General features: G+C 43.1%; 1 protein-coding gene across 2 annotated transcripts in view; it reads right to left on the bottom strand.

The window, feature by feature from the left end:
• The window catches only part of NR1H4 (nuclear receptor subfamily 1 group H member 4), a 143,408-nt gene that overhangs the window by 36,551 nt on the left and 88,513 nt on the right, over positions 1 to 18,344 (bottom strand). For both annotated transcript variants that reach the window (XM_029599726.1, XM_029599727.1), the window contains 2 exons: positions 5,065 to 5,198; positions 956 to 1,054 (listed from right to left, as the gene is read on the bottom strand). In XM_029599726.1, the coding sequence (XP_029455586.1) occupies positions 956 to 1,054; positions 5,065 to 5,198 (233 nt within the window). The remainder of the gene's footprint in view (positions 1 to 955; positions 1,055 to 5,064; positions 5,199 to 18,344) is intronic.

An 18,344-nucleotide genomic window follows, 5' to 3' on the forward strand; every position in this document is an offset into this window, starting at 1 on the left:
TGTTTTGTGACTATTTTTTTGTGACATTATTCACCTCTGAAAGATATTCATTTCTTTTCATTATTTTATTTTTTTTGGCCTGGTATTTATTTAAACACCCTTCTATTCTGCATGCTCCTAAGATCGCAGCGGTTTACAATATATGATTAAAAACATACATAATTTAAGCAGCAAAACAAATTGACATACCTATTACATAAAACAAAAATGGCCTTAAAACCTTCCTTTCTTTGTATTCCCTTTCCTCCAGCTCCTTTGCACTGCCAGCTCTATTGGAACTGGGTCTCCATGGGACTATTGGCCCATGAGCCCTCCTGTACCACTCTCTGGGGGAGGTTCCCCTCTTTTCATAAACCATCTAACCCAGCCATTGCAGTGATAGTCCTTGGCTAGGGACCACAACTCCCAACTCCCTCCAGGAGATGGTGTGGGGGTGTGTGTGTGTGTATACTCTAAGACTGGCCAGTAGGTGTCACTATTGAGCAGCAGTTGTGACTCCCTACCCTATGGGGCCTGTGAATGCTGCTTCCATAGCATCCCCAGCCCAGATAGCGGAAACCAGGCCCAGGAATCAAACACTGGCCTTCCATATGGCAGCACACAGCACTGCTTCTGAGCCACCAAGCTGACCCAGGACATGCATTTCTAGCTAATCGGAGGAAATTGTGATCACATACACCGCAGAGTTTTATCAGTTTTGATCCAGTGCAAAAAATCACCCCAGTTGTACACCGTGTTCTCCATTTAAACACTGGGACATTTTCATTGATGTATTTGGAGGAAAAGTTATGCTGCAGGAAAATGTAGCTAAATTGTATATGTTCAGTTTGATCTATGAAGAATTACTTAGACTCTTGAATAGAGTTTCCCTGTGAGAAGTTCAGTTCTACAGATAGTGTTATGACTAGATTCAGTCCAAATTTATAGCCATTTTCAACCTTTTGTGTATACTCACCAGCTTTTTGGCTATATATTGAGGAATGCATTGTCTGTTATATGAATCCATGATGTACTGGAGAAGATTCTGCTGCTCTGGGGTAAATTCCACATTCACCTGTACTGACAAGAAAGATAGGCACTTTGGCAAGGAGGGTTTACCGTAACTTTTAACAATTGCCCCACAACAAATCTATTTCCTTTCTTTGCACTGTATCATGGGAATTTTCAAATTCACGCGGGGTGCGTAACAGTACACCCCCCCCCCCCCCCTTTCTAGGCCTCCCCCTACGTGGCTGTGGTTTCTCAGGGTGTTGTCTATGGAAGGTCTTCAAAAGATCTTTATCAAGGATAAATTCACGTGGAATTTTCAAATTCACGTGAATTTACGCATGTAAATGTAACATTTTTTTGTAGCAGTTTTCAAAAGCCATTTACCCAAGTAAAGTGCACTTATGTGTGTGAAACCTATGGACAATTCAATGGCATATATTGCAGCAATTTTCAAAAGCCCATTTTCATAAAGTGCATATACATGTGTAAAACCCAGCCTTAAGCGTGTAAATATAGAAATAGAAACATAGAAACATAGAAATGACGGCAGAAGAAGACCAAACGGCCCATCCAGTCTGCCCAGCAAGCTTCACACATTTTTTCTCATACTTATCTGTTTCTCTTAGCTCTTTGGTTCTATTTCCCTTCCACCCCTGCCATTAATGTAGAGAGCAGTGATGGAGCTGCATCCGAGTGAAATATCAAGCTTGATTAGTTAGGGGTAGTAGGGGTAGTAACCGCCGCAATAAGCAAGCTACACCCATGCTTATTTGTTTTACCCAGACTATGTTATTCAGCCCTTATTGGTTGTTTTTCTTCTCCCCTGCCGTTGAAGCAGAGAGCTATGCTGGATATGTGTGAACTATTAGTTTTACTTCTCCCCTGCTGTTGAAGCAGGGAGCTATGCTGGATATGCGTGAAGTATCAGTTTTACTTCTCCCCTGCCGTTGAAGCAGAGAGCTATGCTGGATATGCGTGAAGTATCAGTTTTTCTTCTCCCCTGCCGTTGAAGCAGAGAGCTATGCTGGATATGCGTGAAGTATCAGTTTTTCTTCTCCCCTGCCGTTGAAGCAGAGAGCTATGCTGGATATGCGTGAAGTATCAGTTTTCTTCTCCCCTGCCGTTGAAGCAGAGAGCTATGCTGGATATGCGTGAAGTATCAGTTTTTCTTCTCCCCTGCCGTTGAAGCAGAGAGCTATGCTGGATATGCATGAAGTATCAGTTTTTCTTCTCCCCTGCCGTTGAAGCAGAGAGCTATGTTGGATATGCGTGAAGTATCAGTTTTTCTTCTCCCCTGCCGTTGAAGCAGAGAGCTATGCTGGATATGCATGAAGTATCAGTTTTTCTTCTCCCCTGCCGTTGAAGCAGAGAGCTATGCTGGATATGCGTGAAGTATCAGTTTTTCTTCTCCCCTGCTGTTGAAGCAGAGAGCTATGTTGGATATGCATTGAAAGTGAAGTATCAGGCTTATTTGGTTTGGGGTAGTAACCGCCGTAACAAGCCAGCTACTCCCTGCTTTGTGAGTGCAAATCCTTTTTTCCACATTTCCTCTTGCTGTTGAAGCTTAGAGCGATGTTGGAGTCACAGTAACCATGTGTATGTTTATTGAATAAGGGTATTATCTCCAGGCAGTAGCTGTCATTCTGGCGAGCCACCCACTCTTCATTGACGGCCTCTTGACTTTATGGATCCACAGTGTTTATCCCACGCCCCTTTGAAGTCCTTCACAGTTCTGGTCTTCACTACTTCCTCCGGAAGGGCATTCCAGGCATCTATCACCCTCTCCTTGAAGAAATACTTCCTGACATTGGTTCTGAATCTTCCTCCCTGGAGCTTCAAATCGTGACCCCTGGTTCTGCTGATTTTTTTCCTACGGAAAAGGTTTGTCATTGTCTTTGGATCATTAAAACCTTTCAAGTATCTGAAAGTCTATCATATCACCTCTGCTCCTCCTTTCCTCCAGGGTGTACATATTTAGATTCTTCAATCTCTCCTCATAAGTCATTTGATGAAGACCTTCCACCTTTTTGGTCACCCTTCTCTGGACCGCCTCCATCTTGTCTCTGTCTCTTCGGAGATACGGTCTCCAGAACTGAACACAGTGCTCCAGGTGAGGTCTCACCAAGGACCTGTACAAGGGGATAATCACTTCCCTTTTCTTACTCGATATTCCTCTCTCTATGCAGCCCAGCATTCTTCTGGCTTTAGCTATCGCCTTGTCACATTGTTTCGCCAACTTCAAATCATTAGACACCATCACCCCAAGGTCTCTCTCCTGCTCCGTGCACATCAGCCTTTCTCCCCCATTGAATGCTTTTGAAAATGTCCCTTAATGAGCAGGCATGGGGAACGGGTGGGGGGGCTCTGTTCATGCTAAGCACTGGTGTGAACTCAGTCTCTGAACTAGACTGAGTTTGTATGACAGACACTCATTCAGTACTCAGGTAGTACTGAAAGTGCTGGTACTGTTGTGCTTGGGGGTGGATCCCTTGTCCTGAGACAGTGCAGGCACTGCCCCAGGGGGTGGAGCACTGAGGGAGACAGAGGCAGAGTCGAGCTTCACCACTGGAAGCCCAAGGTCCCCCCGGGAGGAGCCCGTAGGGATCCGGGCCGCTTGGATGTAGGTGGGCCTCACAGGGTCTCCTTTGAAATGGAAGTCCAATGTGCCCACAGGAACTAGGGGAGCACTGTAGGGTTCGAGACTGATGACAGGAGGCAGCAGAGAGAACCAGAACAGAGATGGTGAAGTCAAGGCACGGACCAGAGCCAGGATCTAAGGCATGGTCAGACAAGCAAGGTCAAGTCCAGGTATCAGACCGAGGGTCAACAAAGCAAGGGGGTCAAGAGCCAGAGGTCCAACGAGGATGAGAGCAAGCAGAGGTCTAGGACAGGCAGCAGGCAGGCAGGCAGGTCAGGAACAAGCTGAGGTCTTTGGCAGGTGGCAGGCAGGCAGGTCAGGAACAAGCTGAGGTCTAGGACAGGTGGCAGGCAGGCAGGCAGGACAGGAACAAGCTGAGGTCTTTGGCAGGTGGCAGGCAGGCAGGTCAGGAACAAGCTGAAGTCTTTGGCAGGCGGCAGTCAGGCAGGCAGGTCAGGAACAAGCTGAGGTCTTTGGCAGGCGGTAGTCAGGCAGGCAGGTCAGGAACAAGCTGAGGTCTTTAGCAGACGGCAGGCAGGTCAGGAACAAGCTAAGGTCTTCGGCAGGCAGCAGGCAGGCAGGACAGGAACAAGCTGAGGTCTTTGGCAGGCGGCAGGCAGGGTAACTGGGGAGGATGCAGGCTAAAGAACCATGGGGGGGGGGGGGGATTTGGAGAACCTAGCTCTAGACTGGTGGACTAATTGGTGAAACTGGTCATGCTGTAGACGCATGTCTACTTGCGCAGATCGAACCCAACTTTACGCGGCTGTTCTTGCACTTGCAAAATTAGGCACATACATTTGCAGGCATATATGTGTGTATATTATAAAATTGTCTCGTTTCTGGGCACGCACTGACACACAAATATGCTTGTATGCCCATGTGGCCATTTAAAAGTTACCCTCCCTGGACGAAACTGTAGAAATAAAGGTCAACAAACAAGCTGTAGGTGAGACCTATTTACTGGACTAATTCATCTGTGACTAGCTTTCAAGAGCCATGCTGCCTTCATTAAGTCATTCAGGAGCAGAGCTCTAGAAAACTAGATGTACTGAATTAAGCTGATAAAAAGCTTTGTTGACCCTTGCTTCTACATATTCTAATGCATTGTCCTTCAATATTTAAACAAAAAAATTTCAAAGTCAAATACTGTAAAAGCTGTGTGGTTGCCATGTTAGGTACATAGAAATATTGGTCAACAAACAAGATATAGGTAAGACCCTTTTATTGAACTAATTTAATACATTTGTGACTCGGTATCAAGAGTTAAACTCCATTGATAAGTCAGTGCACAATGTTAACACTGAGCTGATAAACAGAGTGTAATTCATGAAAGTGAGTCACAGATGTATTCAGTTAGTCCAGTAAAAAGGTCTCAGCTGTAACTTGTTTGTTGATCTTAATTTCTAAAGGAAGCAAATGACAAATTGCATTACCCTGTTTAGCTTTGTTGTGGAAGTCACTTGCTTCAAGTCGGCTCCGTTGCTGTCGTCACTGGTTGGTTTTTCAGAAGGCTGCTTCACATTTTTCCTTAGGCGCTTTGATTTGCACTGTATTTCCGTTAACAAACCTGAAATATTAAAAACAAAATTTGGGGACTTTGGACAACAGAAGGTGATGTTAGCATTTTTAGTCTTTAGCACAAAGATTCACTCAGGACATTGTAGGTACTGGTACTGTATATTTACTAATCAAAATAATAATACATAGAAAAACAAAAACACCTCCCTGTAATGAACATTTATCTACATTAGGCCTATGTAAAGAACCATTCATGTTTGTTTGTTTTTTTGTTCAGTTTTAACCTCTTTTATTCAACTATTCCAACAGGAGTGCTCACAGAAAACGTTTTGGGAGGCTATAACAAAATAAAACAGAGATGTACAAAAACAAAATCATAGTGCAATTATTTAACTACAACTAAAATTGGAACCTATAGTTTACCTATGTCTTAGTTTTATTGTATGAAAGCCAATTTGGAAAAGCACACTAGGATGTCATCGGCTAAGCAACCGTTTTGTTACATCTGGCTGGCCTCACTCACCCCCGGAAACAGACAGTCTCCTTTGCAGCCAGATCGATGCCAGTCAACAGGCGCTGCCAAAGCAGCACGGAACATGCAGAACGCGTCACGCAGCTCCTCCCCTGAGCTCCTCTAGGCGCACGCATGCCTGACGCTCCGACATTTAAAGGACCCACAGCGGGAACTCAGCCTTGGCCCCTTCAGATGACATCATCAGCTCCTGGATATTTAAAGGTCTGTCTGCAGGACAGCAACAGGTCCTCCTTTGAGCCTTGTCTGCAGTGCATGTTATTTCTCTTTATGTTCCTGCCACCTTCCTGTGTTCCAGTCCTTGTCTCTGCTTCCTGGTTCATGTTCCTTGTTTGTCTGCTCTGTTCCCTGCCTTCCTAGCCCTTCTCCTATTCTAGTTCCTGTCTCCTCTCTAGTTCCTGTCTCCTCTCTCAACTCCCCTCTGCCGTGTTGGTTCTGTTAGTTCCATCTGTCCTCAGCTTGACCTCCTAGTACTGACCACTGACTGGACCTGATATTGCCTAATTGCCACTTGCCCTGACCACTGCCTGGACATGACCTTGCCTGACTGCCATTTGCTCTGACCACTGCCTGGACCTCATATTGCCTGACTGCTGTCTGCCCTGACCCTCAGCCAGCTTTACTGTCAGAGGCCCTTGCCTAAGTCCTGCCGGCCCATGGAACCCAATGGCTCAACCTGCGGAGAACGTGGTTGGCAAGGTGAAACCCAGTTCTGGTACCTCTCTGAGATATTTCACCCACTGCCAGCATGGGCCTAACAGGTTCTCCCATGAGGCTGCATCAAGCCAAGAGCTCACCTACCATGTCACATTTGCATCCTTACAACAGTAGGGCTTTCCCCTTTAACATCAAGCTGAACTCATAAAGGCTTCTAAGGAAATCGCACGGCTTTGATGACCCTGTTGCTTCGCACTGCTTCAGGGTTTCGACGAGAAAGGGTAAGCCCAATTCGCAGAGGTAACAGTACTTCCCCCGCAAGGCCCTCTCCTCTGCCTTTTAGGTCCAGTTTGAGAGGGAAACATAAATGAAAGTCATGGATTAACTGAGGGGGCTGAATGTTGCTGGCTAGTTCCCACAAGTTCTCTTCCGGACCATAGTTTTTCCATGAAATTAAATATTGGAGTATTCGTCCCCTTCGTCTAACGTCAAAAATTTCCTCAACTTCATATTGTGTCCTCCTCCACTATCGTGGGTGACAGTTGCTTAGGTTTTCTAGATGGCCAAGATAAGACTGCTGGTTTGAGGAGAGATATGTGAAACACGTCATGAATTTGTAGATTTGGAGGTAATCACAACTTATAAGTAACTTCTCCAATCTGTTTTTCAACTGGGAATGGTCCCACGAAATGAGGGGCGAACTTAAAGGAAGGCAAACGTAGTCTGAGATTATGAGTGTTTAACCACATCAGTTCTCCTGGATGAAACTGAGGAGCCAGTCTTCGTTTTTTATCTGCTTGCTTTTTTGCTTTGGTTGCCACCTACTGCAATAGGACCCGAGAGTTTTTCCATAGTTTTTTTAAGTTTTGGGTAGCCAGATCTACCACAGGGCAAGATGAAGATATAGCAAGGGGTAACTGATTTCGTGGATGACATCCAAAGACCAGATAGAAGGGGGACGTCCCCGTAGCCTGAGTGATGTGGTTGTTATGAGACATTTCTGCCCAAGGAAGCAGCAAGAATCAGTCATCTTGTTATTGGTTCATGTAAATACGCAAAAAGGTCTTAAGTGACTGGTTAGTCTGTTCCGCCAATCCATTAGTCTGTGGGTGATAAGCAGAAGAAAAGTCAAGTTGTATTCCGAATTTCTTGCAGAGATCCTTCCAGAAACGAGCAATGAATTGAACCCCTCTATCTGATACGATATGCTGGGGAAGCCCGTGAATTCAAAAGATATATTGGAGAAATAGATGAGCTAATTCAGGTGCTGTGGGTAACCCAGGGAGCGGAATGAAATGGGCCATTTTTTAAAATCGGTTGACCATGACTCAGACAGTATTGTTTCCATCAGATAAGGGTAAGTCTGTAATGAAATCAGTTGTGATATGAGTCCATGGCTTATCAGGTATGGGCAAGGGTTATAACAACCTCAGGGTCGTGTCTGGAGACTTTTGTGCACAGCACACACAGGGCAGGACTGTACAAATCTCTTGGAATCTTCTTTTCATTGGGGCCACCAATAATGACGATTAATGAGTTCCTAGTGTGTTGAAGTCCTGGATGGCCTGCCACAAGGGAATCATGAGCCCAACGTAGAACTCTCTCCTTTAGACGTTTGGGAACCACAGTCTTACCAACTGGAACAGTAAAAGTAGCAGCGATCATAATCCGGGCAGGATCGATAATATGACGAGGTGGGTCTGGAGTGTCATCAGAGAGGAAGCTTCTTGATAGGGCATCTGCTCATTGTTTCTTCTCAGCTGGTCGAAAGAGTAGTTTAAAGTTAAAACAGCTAAAGAATAAGGCCCAGCGAGCTTGCCGAGGATTCAGACGCTTTGCATGCGAGAGGTTTTTTTAAGTTGAGACTTTTAGCCGGATTACGACATTTACTGTATGAATCTAATTTTTTAATGGTCATACGGGCCATCATTTTTCCACATATTGACTACTGCAGTAGTCTTTATATTGGTTTACCTAAACATTCAATTCGTTCTCTTCAATTATTGATGAATTCGGCAGCTAGGTTAGTGTCATCTTCTAAACATTTTGATCGAATTACACCAATTCTATCTAGGCTTCATTGGCTCCCTATGGCGGAACGTATAATCTTTAAGATAGGAATGATTATTTTCAAATTGCGCGCGTCTTCCTCTGATTTTTGGTTTAACGCCTTACTTCGGATCCACAAGCCAGCTAGAGTACTTAGGTCTTCGCAACTTAATCTACTTGAAGTTCCTTCAGTGAGATCAGCCCATTTACATTACACAAGAGAAACATCTTTCTCCATAGCGGCACCTATTTGCTGGAATATGATTCCCTATGAATTTCGATCTATTGATGATGTTAAAAAATTTAAAACTGCCTTTAAGGAATATTTGCTGAATCGTGTGTATAATTGCTAAAGGTAATACCTGAACAATTTAATGCATAAGGTAATGAATATCAGATAATCTATTAGATTGTTTCTATGAAACTATTCTATTTGTATTTATTTCTGTTTGTGTTGCTTTTATTATGTGTGTGTACTTTGTATATCGCCTAGGCCTAACAGTGTTAGGCGATTAATACATTTTATAAATGAAATGAAAAGGTAAGCTAAAGTTTTGTGTTCTGTATAAATAGTGATTGTATATTTAGCAATTCCAATAAATGTCACCACTCCTCGAGCACTAACTTAATAGCCAAAAGTTCCCGATCACCAATGGCATAATTTTTTTCTGCTGAAGAAAACTTTCTAGAAAAATATGCACAGGTAGCAAGATTCCCCTCCTCCAATTGTTGCAGAAAGATTGCACCAACCCCTAGGGCGGAGGCATCTACCTCTATAATAAAGGGTCTTGTTGGGTCTGGATGTCACAGACAGGGATCCTTAATAAATTCCTCCTTTAGATGTTGAAAAGCTTGGATGGCATCTGGGCCCAGTTATGAACATTGGCCCCTTTTTTGGTCATAGCGGTGAGAGGTGCCACTAAAGTTGAGTAGCCAGAGATAAAATGTCAATAATAGTTTAAAATTCCCAAGAATCTTTGAAAGGCTTTAAGGCCTACTGGTTGAGGCCAGTCTAGAATTGCTTTGAGTGTCTCTGGATCCATTTGTAAACCAGTAAGAGAAATAATGTAGCCCAGAAAGGGGAGTTCCTGCTTATGAAACATAAATGTCTCCAGTTTGGTGAATAACTTGTTTTCCTGGAGATGTTGAAGGACTTGTCGTACATGGAGAGGTGTTGGTCCAAGGACTTAGAAAATTTGAGGATGTCATCCAAATAGACAATAATGTATGAGTAAAGAAGATCCCGAAAATATCATTAACCATGGCCTGAAAAACTGCTGGCGCATTGCATAAGCCAAAAGACATTACTATTTATTTATTTATTTATTTATTTATTTATTTAAGTTTTTTTATATACCAACATTCAAGACAGTAGTCCCATCATGCTGGTTCACAAGAAACAGGGGTGCAATAAACTTTACAATTTGAACAATGGTGCAGAAAAGCAGTTACATGTAACAGGGAATCAATAACTAGGAGTAAGAAGGAAAATGAAGATCAAATAATTATATATATATATATAATAACATTATAAGAGGTGGCTATTAATGCTATTACTAGCGAAGAGTGTTGATTGGCTATTAATGCTATTACTAGCGAAGAATGTTGATTGGAGGAGGTTAAGTAATGTTGGAGTTAGGAAAGGCCTGCGTGAACAGCCACGTCTTGAGTCTTTTCTTGAATGTTGAGATGCTGGGTTCCATTCTAAGATCCGGGGGAATGGCGTTCCATAAAGTTGGACCAGCTGTGGAGAAGGCCCGATCTCTAAGCGTGATGTGTCTGGTAGTTTTGGCTGGAGGTACTTGAAGAGATCCTTTGTAAGCATCTCTTGTCGGTCTTGTTGAGTAGTGTAATCGGAGGGGGATATGGAGATCGATTGGGGCTAATTGATGGATGTTTTTGAAAATGGTGAGAATGGTCTTGTAGATTATTCTGAAGTGGATAGGCAGCCAGTGGAGGCCCATCAGGATAGGGGTTATGTGTTCTCTTCTCCTGGTGTTAGTGAGTATACGGGCGGAGGCATTTTGGACCATTTGCAATGGTTTGGTGTGTGAAGAAGGGAGACCAAGCATGATGGAGTTACAATAGTCCAGCTTTGCGAAAATGATTGATTGTAGAATCGTTCTGAAGTCATGTGTGTGGAAGAGAGGCCGTATTCTTTTCAGCACTTGGAGCTTATAAAAGCAGTCTCTGGTGGTTTTGTTGATGTTCGCTTTCAGGTTTAGGTGATTGTCAATTAGAACTCCTAGGTCTCTCACTTGTGTAGTATTTGGTAAGGCTGGATGAGTGGGTGTGAGGGAGCTGTTTTCTGGTGTGATGAGTAGAAGTTCCGTTTTGAAGAATTTAGTATAAGGTTGAGACTTGTGAGAAGCTGTTTGATATTTTGGAGGCAGGTTTCCCAGTGAGACAGTGATATTCATAATGTCCATCATGAGTATTAAAGGCTGTTTTCCACTCGTCTCCTTCTTGAATTCGCATGAGATTATAGGCACCTCGAAGGTCTAATTTTGTAAAAATCTGTGCTCCTTTAAGTCAGTCAAACAACTCGGTAATGAGAGGAATAGGATAATGATTCTTCTGAGTGATGGCATTCAAACCACGATAATCAATGCAGGGACATAGAGAGCAGTCTTTCTTTTTAATAAAAAGGAACCCAGCTCCTGCTGGAGAAGAAGAAGGCCTGATAAAGCCCTGAGCCAGGTTTTCTTGAATATATTGGTTCATGGCCTGTGTTTCTGGTTCTCACAGTGCGTATACTCTGCCTCAAAGGGGAATTTTTCAATCATAGTCGCGATGTGGTGGGAGCGTCTCTGCTTGTTGCTTGCAGAAGACATCAGCAAAATTAGCATATTGGCTCGGTAATCCAGAAAGAGTGAGTCCAATAGGAGGGAGTTTGCGAGGAAGAGGTTTTACAGAGAGCAAACAGCTGCAGTGACACTTGGGACTCCACTTAGCCAGTTGTGGGTATCCCAGTCTATTCGAGGTTGGTGTAATCTCAACCATGGTAGGCCTAAGTTGATTTGATTTACTGATGATGGTAAAACATAAAAACAGATTTCTTGATGCAGGACTCCCGTAGTCATGGTAACAGGTCTGGTAATACATGAAATCCTATCTAGTAGAGGTTGTCCAGAAACTGAGGAAATGGTAAGGGGTGTTTTGAGAGGTTCTGTAGGAATCTGATAGAAGTGGACCAATCGTTCCTCATTGAAGTTCCCGGCTACACCAGTATCCAGGAAGGCCTGCAGGTGAATAGGGTTTTTGAAGGTGGATGCAGTCAAGGGAACCAAGATCTGAGGAGAGGAGATCGCGTGACTTAGGGAGGCCTCTCCCACCAAACCTAGGTCTGAGAGTTTCCTGGCTTTTGAGGACAGTACTTGGCATAATGACCGGTTCCTGTGCAGTAGAGACACAAATTCTGCTGTCGTCGTCGCTGCCGTTCCTCAGAAGAGATTCTGAAATGGTCAATCTGATTAGGTTCTTCTAAGGAGGTAGATACCTCTTGTGGATTGGAAGGAATGAGGGGATGCTGAAATGATGGTGCAAATCAAAGTGGGTGGTGAGAAGCAATCCTCTTGTGAACATTCCTGAAACCAAAGGTCTAGCAAATAGCTAGGCGGATAAGGTCCTCAAGAGAGTCTGGTGGATCTCTAGCAGCCAATTCATCCTTTATAGAGTCTGAGAGACCTTGTCAGAAGATGGCAATAAGGCTCTCCTCTCCCCAACGAAGTTCGGCAGCAAGGGTGCGGAATTGAACTGTATATTCTTCCACAGAATGGATCCCTGACGGATTTGGAGCAAGTCTGAGGCTGCAGAGGCAGATCAATCTGGTTGATCAAACAACAAATGGAAATCCTTGAGGAAGTGGTCCAAATTATTCAGCAGTGAGTCATCACACTTCCATAGAGGGGAAGCCCATGCCAAGGCCGGGCCTTCTAAGAGGGAGAGGATGAAGGTAACCTTGGTTTTATCAGAGAGGAATAATGGACCTTGGAATGAGAAGTGCATTTTGCATTGATTTATAAATCCATGGCAAAGCTTTGGATCTCCATTGAAATGGGGAGGAGGAGGTAACCACAGAACAGAATTGGGTGGTGGAGGGGTTGGAGGTACTGGAGGAGCTGCTATGGCCAAGGCATCCATACAAGCAGCTAACCTTTCTAAGACTCCCGTCACTTGATCCAGGACTCCCTGTTGCTGTTGGACTCATGAAGCTAGTCCTGGAAGCAAGGCTGTTAAATCTATCAGGTCCATGGCCTGGGCTATCTGTTACGTTATGTGGAACCAATGACAGAAAGACAGCCTTACCTGAGCCCAAATCCAGTACAGGTCAAGGGCAGGCAAGAAGAGTCCAAAATCCAATCCGGTTCAAGGGCAGGCTGCAGACAATAAGAATCCAAAATTCCAGTCCAGGTTAAGGGCAGGCAACAGACAAGAAGAATCCAAGCAATCCGGGTCACAGGCAGGCAGACAAGCAAGAGAAATCCAACGTCCAGTCCAGGTCATGGGCAGGCAGCAGACAAGAAAAATCCAAGGCAATCCGGGTCACAGGCAGGCAGAAAAGCAAGAGACATCCAAAGTCCAGTCCAGGTCATGGGCAGGCAGCAGAAAAGAAGAATCCAAGGCAATCCGGGTCAAGACAAAGGCAAAATCAGCAGAGAAACAGCACCAGCACAAGCAATCCTGTAGCCAAAGCAAGGCTTGTGCTGGAACACCAGGTAGATATAGCCTGAGTTTCCCGTGCTACCCCGGGGACTGTCAGGAGGCACGCTGATGTGCCGAAGGGGGTGGAGCCAAAGTGCCACGCAGGTCAGTCAGCGTTGAGCGGCTGTGATGCCGCTATTGCTTCACACTGCTTCGGGGTTTCGACGAGAAAGGGTAAGCCCAATTTGCAGCGGTAACAGGATGCAGGAATAGAACACATGAATTTCTAAACAACATCATATGAAGCCAACTAACTTTGCCAGTGCCAAAGTAGTATTGTACATTAATGAGACCTCATATGTGTGGCGGGCTATTCAAACACAAGCCCTGCTGCCACTGTTAGAGAATAAATGCGGTGATCGGGATAACTTGTGCACCGTCTTAGTGTTATAATCATTGGTCTCACAATAGAAAGAATATGTAACCGTGAACTTGTAACAGTTTACAAAGCAGTGGGTTATTGGTAGTAAGTTATTTTTGCACTTATCGTAGAGCGGTGTTGCAGGTGGGGTAAAACACTGGCTCTGGCCCGACACGGCTCGTGTTTCGGAGAACCTTCTTCAGGGGCCGCTCAATGCCATTGCTGAAATATAATGAAAACAAGTTTACAAACCACCCGATGAAAATGACTTTAAACGCCAACCTTAGTTGCTTGATACCTACGATTAAGGTTGGCGTTTAAAGTCATTTTCATCGGGTGGTTTGTAAACTTGTTTTCATTATATTTCAGCAATGGCATTGAGCGGCCCCTGAAGAAGGTTCTCCGAAACACGAGCCGTGTCGGGCCAATGCACGAATATCTTTGCTCATATAAAAAAGCCAACATTTTATAACCAGTGAATGCAGCATGTCTAGGGCTGTTACCTGCACATATTTACTTCTGCTCTTTATCAGGTGTAAATCGGAATAAAACTCATTATAGCCAAAAACTGATTGGATGAGTGGTCTGGGTAAACTGGGGTAGTGCAGATTGAAGAACCAGAAGGGTCTGGATGACCTACAGAAAGAGAGAGACTGGACAAACTAGTGGACTAATTGGTAAAACTGTGAATTTCCTTCATGTGTCTATGTTATAAAATGTGCTCCCTTGCGCATGTAAAAGCCAAGAAGTCCTTAAGAAGAACACGCAAATAATGTTTCTTTGTGTAACTGCTTAAAATGAGGAGCACACATACACATGCTAGGCATATTTTATTATCATGCGCATGAACTTGGTACAGATGATATAAAATTCCAGCGCATATGTGCTCATGCCCACATACGCACGTATATGGGTGTGTGCGTGTTTGTTTTAAAGTTACCATCAAAATGTGTAAAGCAAGAAAGGACACTCATTAGCTTCTTCGCTTGATTAATAAGGGTGTGCATGGAAAAAAAAAATTTTTTTCATGTCTTTATGTCATTTTGTTTTAGATTTTTATTGTTTATATTGCTTCATTTACCCTTGAATATCATTGTGTTATAGTGTGCGCTATATTTTTACAATATGTGTACTTATTTTATAAAATGTATTCCTTATTCATTTACATAAGCACTCTAAGTGAGTAACAGCAATATAAAAATCAATTATAAAATAAATAAATTGCATAAAAATAAGCAAACAGTGAATAATGAGGGGATGTAGTTAAGATGGAGGCATGGCGGCTGTGACAAGCTGAAGCAATCTCTATTATAGCAATATAACATTTTCTTCATGGTTGATTTTTTCTTATTATGAGATGTTGTCTAAGAGGAAAGGAAAAGTGTGGGTTTTTCTTTTTGAAACCACTGCTGCAGCCTTGCTTCGGCAGAATCTGGATAACTTTATCAGCCGCTACTGAAATAGCTCGGGGAATCCCGCTACTGAAATAACCCGGGGAGAGGCCCCTGAATCAGGGAATGATGTTTCCCTCAGCCCTCCTGCTGGCCTCCATCAAAGAGGGGTTGCAGCCCGAGTCTGACTGAGAGTCCAGTGCCTCCTGATGACATGGTCACCAGGTACCTTGAGAAAGGACCAATCTCGGCTCAACTGCAGGATTCATCTGCCTTAAGAAGAGGTGAAGGAGGACTCTGAGACTGGAAGAATGTTGAAAAGGAGGGCTACCAGATGTGAGGAAGAAGTTGTGGTGTCATCCACTCCAATTCATCCAGCTAATAGAGTATCTCTCCCTCTTGTTGAAGCTCTCAGTGGTTACCCTAGATTATATATGGGCATTCTTAATGAGACTGGCTACTTAATTAAATCTTGCTCCATGGATATATATCTTTGTTGTCTCAAAATGTGTTGAAAATCAAAGCTGAGGCTTTGCTCCCTGTGAATAAAGTTTATTTTATATCTGGCGGGGGGACAAGGGAGGAGGAATCAGGATAATGGGCAGGCAGGAATGAATTCTCATTCAGATAGCCTGGATATGACTTTCTTACTTGAAAGATCGAGGCAGGATATACAAGAGAGAACAACGCTTCTAGTCTCGTATGTCTTTGAACAGGACTTAAATATGAACAGGCACCTTTTCTTTTCATCATTCTCAAGCATTATTTATGGGTCAGAGAATCTGAATTTTTTTCCAGATCTTGCAAAGCCTAGGCAGGAAAAGAGAATTTTTATTTTTCATGAATTGCACCAGAGATAAGAGCATGCAAGGCATCCTTTTTCTTACATTATCCCTGCAAGTAGTTAAATAAACTGTTGTGGGGTTAAGTGTGTTTTTCTTGAGCCCGAGCATTTAAGAATTTTCTTTGATCCTAAAAAGTCTGTTAGGGCTTATCTGATAGGTTAGAGGTTTGATAAATTTAGCAATCTATTGATTATACTTCTGGTATGACTTTGTTTTCTTTTGGGTCTTTCTTTCTTGATTATATCAATCTACTCTATGTAACCCCTACCCCCTTTATAATATTGGGATTTAATGAGGTCACCATCTCATGGATGTTAAACTTAGTTAAATCTGTAAAGTTTTTTTCACTTTCTTCTGGTTGGAAATGATTCATGACTGTATTTTTTTGTAGCAAGGTAATTTGTGAATGTATTTAAAACTTACAAAAATAAAATTTAAAAAATAAGCAAAACACAGAATAATAACTTTAGGCTGCTCATTGGTTTAATGCACATATTTACTAAATTTTGCAAAAAGTGCATGCTGAAATGCAGTGCTTTACTGATGGTGCTAAAATGGTTTGAACATCATAAACAATATTTCATTAGTTTTTTCTAAATCTGATATATTCATTTCATTTAAATATGAAAGCACATGTCTACTGTGTAAATGGATTTTGTGTTTCCAAAGATTGACCTACAATCTTGTAAGCTTAAAGTCCAATTTAGCAAATTAGCTTGAGTAAGTTCCTCTCTATTTATTTATTTATTTATTTATTTATTCATTGGCTTTTGTATACCATCAGTCGGAGTCCATTGTAACGGTTCACAACAATAAATAATAATATACAATATACATAATAAAATCAACTTAATAAAACTAAAAAATTAAACAAATTAAAAACATTCAAAGGAAAACATCTCATAAAACATATAGGGGCAGATTTTAATACCTACGCACGGGTGTAGATTTGTGCATGCAACCCGGCGTGCACAAATCTACGTCTGATTTTAAAACATGCACGTGCAGCCACGCGCATGTTATAAAATCCGGGGTCGGCGCACACAAGGGGGTGCACACTTGTGCACGTCAAGCCCTAGGGGAGCCCCAATGGCTTTCCCTGTTCCCTACGAGGCCGCTCCAAAATAAACAAAATAAACAAAATCTGAGCGGCCTCAGAGAGATCTTTCCTTCCGCCCCCCTCCAACTTCCCCTACCTAACCCGCCCCCAGCCCTACCTAAACCCCCCCATACCTTTGTTTTGCAAGTTGCGCCTCTGGGCAGGCGTAGGTTGCACGTGCCAGCGCGCAATCCTCCAGCCTAGAGGCCCTACGGAGGCCTCTGGCCATGCTCCTGCCCCAGACTGCCCCGACCCACCCCTTTTTTCAAGCCCCGAGACATACGCACATCCCGGGACTTGCGCGCATCGCTGGGCCTATGCAAAATAGGCTTGGCACGCGTAGGGCTTTTAAAATCTGCCCCACAGTGATGGCATTATGATGTATTGCAGAAAATGAGTTGCACTGCTTAGACAGAAAGAATCACAGTCTTAGTTTATCCTGATCATGTCAACTGGGCAAGAAGAACTGTTCATTGTGACCTAATTGCAAGCGGAAAGCAATATTATATCTACAGAGCACACTGCAGGTTTTTCACCATAGTATTATCTAATGAGAAACTCCTCTTATGGAATGAATTGACTTCAAAACTTACTACAGTTGTACATCTAATTTTTTCTATTTGCATCTCTTATATTCTGCTACTTCCCATTTGTATCTGAGCTGACTCACAAACAGCAGAAAGCCTGTGAGAGAGTCAGCTGGACTGTTAGATGATTGAGGGGTTAAAGGGGTACTTATTTATTTATTTATTTTTTATTTATTTAAGGTTTTTTTATACCGGCATTCAAGAACTCGTTCTCATCATGTCGGTTTACAGAAAACAGGGGTGCAGAAATATAACCAAAAACATAACTAAACGTGGAGAAGAGAAGCAGTTACAATTAACAAGGGATCATGAACTGGGATTAAAAGAAATAAAAGAGATAGAGGAGGATAATTATATACAAGTGTACAATGTAAATAAGGAGTTCTCTATAAATACAAGAGAACAAAATAAATATGGAGTCCATTATATACAGCTACTTAGCATAGGAGTCATTGATGGATCTTGTTAGGTGGAGTTCGGGAAGGCTTGCCTGAAAAGCCATGTCTTAAGTCTTTTCCTAAACGTTAAGAGGCACGGTTCGTTTCTTAGATCTGGTGGGATAGAGTTCCATAGCGGAGGGCCTGCTGTTGAAAGGGCTCGGTCTCTCAAGGTTCTGTGATTAGTAGTTTTTATGGGTGGAACAAGGAGGCATCCTGTGTAGGCTTCCCTAGTCGGTCTTGTTGATTCGTGAACACGGGGAGGAATTTGTAGGTCGATTGTGGAGTGTTGGTGAATGATTTTGTATAATAATGTGATGGATTTGTAAATTACTCTGAAGTGGATTGGTAACCAGTGGAGGGCTTGAAGGACTGGAGAGATGTGGTCTCTTTTTCTGGTGTTTGTTAGTAAACGTGCTGCTGCGTTTTGGACCATTTGGAGTGGTTTTGTATATGAGGAGGGGAGGCCAAGAAGAGTCGCGTTGCAGTAGTCTAATTTGGAGAAGATGAGGGCTTGGAGAATGGTTCTGAAA

The sequence above is a fragment of the Rhinatrema bivittatum genome, chromosome 4 (assembly GCF_901001135.1).
Source record: "Rhinatrema bivittatum chromosome 4, aRhiBiv1.1, whole genome shotgun sequence".
Taxonomy (NCBI): Eukaryota; Metazoa; Chordata; class Amphibia; order Gymnophiona; family Rhinatrematidae; genus Rhinatrema; species Rhinatrema bivittatum.